General features: G+C 39.3%; 1 protein-coding gene across 1 annotated transcript; it reads right to left on the bottom strand.

The window, feature by feature from the left end:
- Positions 1-2142: 2142 nt before the first annotated feature.
- On the bottom strand, positions 2143-4623 carry LOC147457868 (tonoplast dicarboxylate transporter-like). Its single transcript, XM_086511713.1, has 5 exons — positions 3489-4623; positions 3354-3397; positions 2932-3027; positions 2690-2807; positions 2143-2573 (listed from the first exon to the last, which is right to left on the bottom strand). The coding sequence occupies exons 1-5, from the start codon at positions 4567-4569 to the stop codon at positions 2569-2571; spliced, it is 1344 nt and encodes a 447-aa protein (XP_086367839.1). The 5' UTR covers positions 4570-4623; the 3' UTR covers positions 2143-2568.
- Positions 4624-9294: the final 4671 nt, after the last annotated feature.

The following is a 9294-nucleotide window of genomic DNA, read 5'->3' on the forward strand; positions in this document are numbered from 1 at the left end:
ATTAAGCATAGTAGACGAGGGATTTGGAGAATAATGAAGAGAATTAAGAAGAGCAGGGATTAAACCATGATTATCGTGATTAGGGCTGAGAATCCTCTTGATTTTTCTGATCCAAATGAATCCTCAAGATGAGAATTTCGGTAGCACCTCCCACCTTGCTTCTCCTTCAAAAACTGTGTGTGTGCCGGCAACAGCTTCCCAAGGTGTGTGTGGGTGTGTGTGTGTGTGTGTGTGTGTGTGTGTGTGTGTGTGTGTGTGAGCATGTGTGTGAGCACACCTTTAAATAGGCTCCTCAAGGCTGAAAATCGAACCTAGCTGCTATAAGCATCAGAGTGAGCACTCCCTCCTTGCATTGGCAAGTCTAGTTACCTACCCACCAAGTGTCCAATTAGCTAGTCTAACTGGCTCTCACACTCACTCTCAAGCTTGGAAACTCTCCCACAACTCCCACAAGACAAGAGGGAGCCCCCTAACTGCTAAAGCTGGCTGAGAGTGGCCTGGAACGTGCTCCCACACAGCCTCAAGCCCCGGTGCCTCCCCGCACAACTTTAAGAAAAATTGGTTTTAGGCTAAAACGGCCCATACAAGTCGGAATTTAATGCCGTAAATTGTTGTATTAAGCTCTAACTAAGGCGTACTGGCCCGAGTACCTGCCATATTTAGCAGCCCCCGGGGTCCGAAAATGCATTTTTTCAAATTCGGGATACGGGTGTAGTTTTTCGAGACGGTCAAAACTGAACGGTTCGGGTGACCAAAAACTTACTATTTCTGGAAATTTTTCACAAAAATTATTTTAATTCACATTTTGAAGCTTTAAAACATTCTAAACATCATGGCATTGACAGAATTCGGAAAACTGCTAAAAATAGTAACTTTTTTCAATATGTTCATTCCATGGTACAAGGGTGATCTTTTTGGTCAGGGTCGGAGACTTACATCCAATGAGAGTTTCGTTGCATTAATTAACTACCTAAAGCTCTCACAAAAGTGGAAAGGGGGACACATGTCAGAAGGCTACCACTTATCCTACTTAGTTCTCGTTGGCTAGGCTTGGAGAGGTCCAATGGGGTGTCACCATGAGTAATTTGCATGAGGGATCGACCAAGAGAGAGAGGGGGCTGAATCACTCAAGGCATTATTCCACACACACTCACACTAGCTCATGTGTGAAGCAAGAATACTCTCTCTCTCCATCTCAAGCTTTAATGAAAAGTTTAGCACCTACTCCAATTAGCTTGTGAGAAGGGAGTCCTACACCAACAACTCTTGGCTTTGTCATGCAAATCCAACCAAGAGACAAGCTTCAATGCATGCTCATCTCCTCTACCATGCTAATTACTAAGCTATGCTATGCTAATATGATTGATTATGTGAGGTGATGTACATCTTTCTCGTAAGACTACTCCTTCTTCCTCTCAATCTACTCTCATACCCCACTAGCTCTCACCATCTTCGAAGGTTTGTGAGGTCTTGGGTTTGAGACTGTGAGAGAATTGATGTTGTGTTTTATAAGTGTTTTGCTTAGTACTTGAAGCTTCCATCTTCATTGCACTAGCTAGTTATTGAAGGAACTTGTAAAATGTCTCTCTTGATGGGAGAAACCTATAATACAAAGCCTTTTGGAGGGGGGTCCGGCTCCATGTAAATCCGGTCCTCAATTGTTGTCAATAGCTTAATTTATCTCTCTTTTGAAGTATTGTTCATGCCTATCTAACTAGGTGTTATGCTTTTTGTTGCTCTCTCTACCCAAGCACTCTTGTTATGCTCATTAGGAACCTATTCTAATGAAACGCTCACTATGTTCATGTTATTTTCCGCTACACACAAGTTACTAGGCCATTAAATGTTACACTTGACATCTGTCCACCAATGTAGCTAATGCAAATTCTCACACCACAGCAACATAAAAATCATTACGATTGCAAGAGTGAGAGGACAAAAAGCAACCATAGAGAATAACAATGAGAGCACCTCTACTCAACAGCTACTACTGACAACGTAATTAACTAAAAACTCTCTGGCCATCAGTCCACACAACTTATACCTCTTATTTTTATCCAAAGAGTGTGAAATAATGCAAATTTATAAGATAATATTTCAACACTATATTAGAGAATTTGAAACTTTAGAGCCAATTTGGGAATCACCAATGTGTTGAAGATTTGGCCATACGTACAAATCTCAAAAAAAAAAACCAAAGCTTTTCGAGTCAAAGCATGAGTGGGTGGTACACTTTTATGGGTTGAAAGCTATTTTCAATAACTATGTTTCAAAGCGTGGGATCCGGTAATTTTTTGCAAATTGATTCTAAATTGGTGCCAATCATAGATTTAGGTTCTCCTCTTCAAGAGCTATCCAATGATATATCACATGTCTTAGGTTCTTCTATCTTTGTCAAACATAACTAGGCTAGTAATTTGCCAAATAGCTCTGTCCCGGAGATAGCTTTGGTGTCCACCCAGCCATGCTTTCACCCTTCCACAAAGTAAGACTTCAAAAGATCTTCCGAGTCATGCTCTCAAAACTTTGGCTATAATTTGGCCATGTGGTCAAATCTTAAGCTTGTTTTCAAACTGAAAAATAAGAAATTCCCAAATTCACTAATATGGTGTTTTTTACATAAACTAACAGCTTAGCATATAAATGATAAACAAAACCTGAAAAGACAAAACTTGAAAGCTTCACTAACCTCCTCCAATGAGCAAAATAATGTCCCAAGGAATGTCTTTGCATTGAGACCAATTCATGAGCTTTTGTTTCATATCCGTTGGGTTGGGAAGCACAAAGAGAAGGACTGCGATCAGAATCTGCCAAAATTGACATGCAAGTCATCAAAATTGAAAACAATGATACAGAATAACTCAGTTATTTTTTAAGGAACTTGTAAGAGCACATATTCAAGGCTTTAGTGTATCTATCTGCAACACTTACTGTTACAGAGCCATTTGCGGGGTAATCATCAAACAAAGCTGCCCATCCAGAAGCATTGCCAGTTAAGGACTTTGTCATCCAAAGAACTATGAGAACCTGAAATCAACATAAGGAAAATGTGAGTAATTTTGTATGTGAGTGTTGAGAGAGAGAGAGAGAGAGAGAGATTTAAAAAATTTCTCATGTAAGAAGACGGAGCCTTTTTCATTGTTTTTCATACAATGCATAACAGCATGAGCTTATGCTCGAGAGGCACCGCATACCTAGCAAAGTACGATTGGAGGCAGGGAACCCCCTGCCCCCCAATCGTACCTAGCTAGGTATGCGGTGCCTCCCTCACACAAGCTCATGATGTTGAGGTAAGACACTATGTGGGAAGTATTGTGATAATTTATCCAAAACTTCTTGGGAGAGAGACTTACAAGAAAAATCAACAGTATTGCGATTTGATCCGATGAGATCGGGCCTAAAGAGGAGAAAAAAAATAGTGTTAGAAAACACTCCCCTCATTGAGCAAAACATCTCCAATTTTACAAGGAAATGGGCCGCAATATTACCAAGCCTATCAAGCTCATTTTCCAAGTGAAGAGAATGTAGCGAAGCTGACACAGGCTTCACGGCGGAGGGGGGGCAAAAGAAGATGCATATCAACACCCACAAAGCAAGTGTGAGTATAATTGCGAGTGGGACTGCAAACAACATCCACTGCATATAACAAATTACTTTCTCTTTAGGGAAGTCGGTCTCCCAAATGCCAGAAAGGATCAAATTCACAGCGTTTCCAGTGAGTGTAGATATGCCACCGATTGTCACCGATGTTGCGACGGATATGGCCACCCCCCTGCAAAAATCAAGCTCTATCTTGAGAGCATCTTCAGCAGCCATATTCGACAGCACATTTGAGAGGTGCTTTTCAAGAAACATAGACGATTTCCTCTCAAGAGGAGTCAAAGGCCCATCATGCTGGTTATCGTCAGGTTCCTGTTGTTGTTCCCACGGGCTGATCGCAGAGTCACCAGGTGGGTTACTCGCTAAGCTCTCTTCCTGCAACTGAAAGCCCGCATGCACTTTCTGTTGCACCGCAACTGCCATGGGCATGAGCATAGCTGCGGCAGCTGCATTGTCAACCCACATACTGATAAACGCGGAGCCGATGCAGAACCCAAAGAGAAGTAAGCGAGGATCACTCCCAAACATAAGCACAATGTGGAGAGCCAGGCGCTTGTGAAGGTTATGGAACCGCACTGCATTCGCCAGTATAAAGGAACCGAGTATGAGGAAAATCGTATCGTTTGTATAAGATTTTGAGACAGAGCTTGCTGTCTGGATTTTCAGAAGAGGGAAGAGGAAAAGGGGGACAAGGGCAGTGACTGCCAGAGGGACCGCCTCGGAGACCCACCATATAAACATCCATGCCATAGCTGCCAGCATAGACCCACTCTTGCCAGTGTCATCACCTATGTCTACCGTAATGTAAAGGATAGCAAACACAACAGGACCGACTACAAGGGCAATGTTCCTGGCGTGTGCTCCGAGAAAGGAGGCGGGTTTCTGTAGACATGGTGCACTTGAAGAAGATTGCAGTCTCCTGATTATAGGCAGGAGAGGCTTGGCTGCATCATCGTCTGCCATATCCATGTTGGCAACAGCTGCTATCTATGATTTTTTTGTTCGGTGGTGATGGGCGAGGTGCGCCTGCATTTCTTCTCTGAGTGGAGCAGAAATGTTTAAATCAATTAAAAAAAGCTCTTCTCATTCGTGATTAAGAACCTGAAATGTAATCACTGAATCATGGCACCGTGGCACGATGCTGCAAAAATAGAAAATAAGTGTCGCGTGCCATATAGTGACGAGGGCCCTAGGCCCTGTGACGTAGGCTAGTGTGGAGCGGGCATGCCGGAGTAATAAAATGCGGAAGGGCCCAGTTGACTTCCAACTTCAATATTGCCCTGGCCCCTCAAAGTCTAGAACAATGTGTGATACAGTGTGGAGGGCCCCACTTCCAACTTCAATATTGCCCTGGCCCCTCGGAACATTTAAAGTCTAGAACATGTGTGATATAATGTGGAGGGCCCCACTTGACTTCTAAGACCAATCTCTCCGAATATTTTAGTACTTGACTTCTAACTTCTTAGGACCAATCCCTCCGAATATTTTAGGACAGATCAGATCCCTTGGAATATTTTCTAACTTCTTAGGACCGATCCCTTGGAATATTGTAGTAATATAGTCTATGTACTAGTCTGCCAATGGGGTCCTAAACCCTTCTCTTTCATTTGCCACAGCCAATGGGGTGTTGTGCTTGGGATTGAGTCTCGACGATGTCGTGCAGCTCTGCTTCCATGAAGGAAAAAATAGCAAAAGGATGAAGGTTAAGCCTAATTGAAACCTATATGATTATTCAACAGTCATAAGGGCTTGATAACAAGCAAATTAAATATTTAATGTATGTCAAATGCGGATTTAAAGGGCCAACAAATGACTTAATGACGCAAAAAAATGCTCTTGAATTGTAGTGCTCGAAGTGCTCTACCGGCCTATTTTTACGGCTCGTCGATTGGAGCTACGATGAGGAAGTTATGTCAGTTTGAAGTTTGAGTTTATGCAAATTCGTACCGGATTGGGCAATTGCAATTGAGGGGACAGAAATGAAATGAATGCATGGGCCTAAAGTGCTCACTTTGTGGAGCATGTCGATTTTTTTAGATTAGCAATCAGAGATCTGGTTGCCAAGTTATCGCCAGATTAATTTCTCCGGGGGCTTGTTTTGTACTAGGTCGGTCGCCTCGATCGATGTGCCATCTAGGAATTTACAGCCTCAACGCGGCATCACGCAACAATGCGGCATGAGCACCAACCCACATCGTGTACCAATGCGGCATGGTCACCAACCCACATCCCGCATCAACGCGGCATCACGCTGCCATCCAATTGATTCAGTCTCTATTAAAATACAATCTAACTATTCTTCACCCAAACTTGACACAAGGAGTATTTTTAACATCAAACAGAATTCCTAACTAAGTTTCTATTAACAAAAGCATGCGTTTTGGTTTATACAGCCAATGTTTTCCTTATGGTTTCCAAAGCTCCACTAGGTCAAGCTTATCTATGATGCATAAAACTTAAAATTATTGGTATGTGGTTCGGATTTACGACAATGTGCTACTGCGGTGGCTGATTCGCCTCGTCTACTGGAGCATGGCTTGGGCCAGCTCCGTTATGGTTCTTTTTGCGACTTTAGGGGCCATTACGCAGCTCAAAAATAGAATTAGTGGAAAAAAGAAGTTCCTCGTGCTAAGTGTGAGTTCGAGGCTAACTTCAGTTAAAATATCCAATAGTTTAATAGCTTAATTTTTCTAAGATTTGGTGGACCTATTTGTCCCCAAAATCAAGTGAAAACTCGACTTTTATAGGTAATTTAGTAGAAATTTATTTATTACAAATTATGCATACATATGAAAATCATAGGAAAGTTTCTAGAGATGAAACAAGTCCCAAGAATCTCTGTAAAACTCTCAAAAAAAAAAATCAAATGGTAGTTGCTAGTTTTTCCCTAATTTTACTAGGCTAGAACTACCTATTTCAAGTGTAATTTCTATTTACTTCTTCATAAAAATATTATTTAGGCTAAAAAATATCTTTAAAAACTCATGGAAAAATTAAAATCATTTTTTCTTATGCATGAAGTAATTTTTAAATTATAAAATTAGTGATGTAAAAACTTTGATCAGATACGTACTTAACTATTAAACACCATTTTAGATCATTTGGGAAAATCCCGTATCCCAAATTCTAAATGTGTATGCTAGGATTGTGTTATTTAATAATTTCTAAGCTCTAGTTGCCTTTAATTTAGATAAATTATCATGATTGTATGAGTCTATTTTAATTTCTCTACTATAAAATTTAAGAATAAACCTCCAATATAGTTTTTGGAAAGAGGATTTGTATGACATCAGTGCTTTTCAAAATTCAACAAATGCTTCTAGAAGTAGCTTCTCAAAAAATGAGGTGTCAAAAAAACCAATTGATATGATTTTAAAGCAGCATATAGATTGATTACAGCAATTAAAAAAGATAATATGTAAAGACAAATACTATTAATTAAACACTCTTGTCATAATTTGGTGACCTTAATCCATGTATAACAAAACACTTGGTCATGGTTTTGTAGCATGCTATCAAGTTTTTAATACACGATAATTTAAACAACATTCAAACTAATATTTCACACTTAAAAAGTCAAAACAATACTATATAGTATCCTATGGCTATAAGACCATGAGATGCCATCTATTGCACTTATGGCCTTAAGGCCATATGGTGCTCTGTGTAGACATGTCTATGACTTTAATATGTCTCTTTATGACCTCAAGGCCCTAGGGTTAGGATTGTTAGCTGGTCCCAACGTATAAAGACGTCCAGTCCTTCAAATCCATATGGGACTTTATTTATGTACCACCCTATGTCCCTAAGGCTGTAGGTTGTCTTAGGGCCACAAGATGTTGTTTATGCCAATAAGAAACCCTTCTATTCTCTATGTTGGCACACTATGTCCCCAGGCGCACAAGGTGTGCCTCGTATGCTAGTTAGAAACCCTTTATTCTATATGTTGTCACCATATGGCCTTAGACCATAGGGTGCCCTCTGTGCTAGTAAGAAATCCTCTATACTCTGTGTTTGCACCCTATATATGGACCTAGGGCCACAAGGTACCCTCTATGCTAGTAAGAAATCCTCTACGCTCAATATTGAGACCATGTGGCCCCAAAGCCATAGGATATCCTTTATGGTAGTGAGAAAAACCCTCTATGATCTATGTTCACAAACAATTAAAAAATCTAAACAATACTATAGAGTATCCTATGGCCCTAAGACCATAAGATGTCATCTATTGCACCTATAATTCCATTTGGTATTTTATTTAACTATACAAAGTTAGATGAGGCACTTACTTAGATAAACTATCATAATTCTAACTTTGAAATTATTTCTTAACATAAAACTACAATATAAAAACTCCTAATATAAGTTTGTGCCAAAGAATCAATGTTAAGATGAAGATTTTTTACATCAAGTACATGCTTTAAAACTTCACTCAAAGGTTTTAGAGATGGTGTTTCAAAAAAAGGAGGTGTTTAAAAACACCATTTGATGTGAATAATACGAATTGTATACATTGATTATGTCAAAATAGTATAAAGGATAAAGATAAAGATTACCACCAACTTGACAGTTTCATAAAAATGATGGTCTTCATCGCATGTACAATAACAGACTAACTAGAAAGAGTATAATATCTCCAAGATTGAGGGTGTTCAAAAAACACGTTTTGTAACACTACCAAATGTCAAGAAATTCTGATTGTTTGGATCACTTAATAAAGACAATTAATAAAAAGAAAGAGTGAACAATACCATAGAAGCATCAAACAATGAAACCAAAGAACTTGAATGAGAGAAGTCTCATGACAATAGGATGCACTTCATTAAGAAAGTAGCTTAAAGATGTTTCAAGATATCCCACAACATTCCATCAAGTTTAAAATTTGAAAAGTACACATTGTCAAATACTTGGGAGATTCTATTTAGAATACTTAACTAGTACACTTAAAATGGACTCCTTCTCTTGAGATTTTGAGTCCTTTGAGACATATAACATTGCATTACATAGTTAGTCTCAGGATCAGGATGGAACATTACAAAATTTTTTATGGTATAGTCTTTCTTGTCTTTAGCATACAACCATCCACATAACCATGGAACAATTTCATCTTTTAAAAAACGTTGAAGCAATTGAGTAAGTTGGTTCCAAAACTTTGGAAAAATCATATAAGTTCCTTGCATATTCCACATCGCTCGATATGGACTATCATCAAATATTGTAGTATTGCCCCTATCTAAATAATCAAATAGCTTCCATATGGTCAAAAGATTTTTGTGATAGGCTCTTTTGTAACCAGTCATGAAATTTGAATTTTGGCAGCACCGGTTATCCATAATCATCTTGAATTTGTGACTTTGTGTAGGAAAACGGGTCTTGATTATGTGTTGAGCTTTTTGTAAACGATAGCAGCTCCAAATCCAAACCTCAAAGAACTCAAAGCAAAATCTTAAGAAATACTCTGCATCTGGACGCACCGCATACACCTCATTGTTATCTTCTACAATGCACATGTACTTGGTCCAAGTTGGCCTTGATTGAAGCTCAAATGTTGCAAGAAGCACACCCTCTAAATCCAAGATAAGCGTTCTTTTGTCCTATTTGAAAGATGTTGGTAGATAATGAAACCATTGCTCTTGGTTTGAATGTGATATTTGATGTAATAATGAAAGGGAGCTCCTCTATTTTTTGATAATC

The sequence above is a fragment of the Adiantum capillus-veneris genome, chromosome 5 (assembly GCF_014529385.1).
Source record: "Adiantum capillus-veneris isolate H3 chromosome 5, ASM1452938v2, whole genome shotgun sequence".
NCBI classification, from domain to species: Eukaryota; Viridiplantae; Streptophyta; class Polypodiopsida; order Polypodiales; family Pteridaceae; genus Adiantum; species Adiantum capillus-veneris.

Excerpts from the sequence above, each read along its gene's own strand:
- LOC147457868 (XM_086511713.1), bottom strand. The coding sequence starts at position 4,569 with ATGGATATGGCAGACGATGATGCAGCCAAGCCTCTCCTGCCTATAATC. Across the intron at positions 3,398-3,488 it reads AAATGAGCTTGATAGGCTTG|GCCCGATCTCATCGGATCAA; the intron begins GTAATATTGCGG and ends TCTCCTCTTTAG. Across the intron at positions 3,028-3,353 it reads CAATACTGTTGATTTTTCTT|GTTCTCATAGTTCTTTGGAT; the intron begins GTAAGTCTCTCT and ends TGTTGATTTCAG.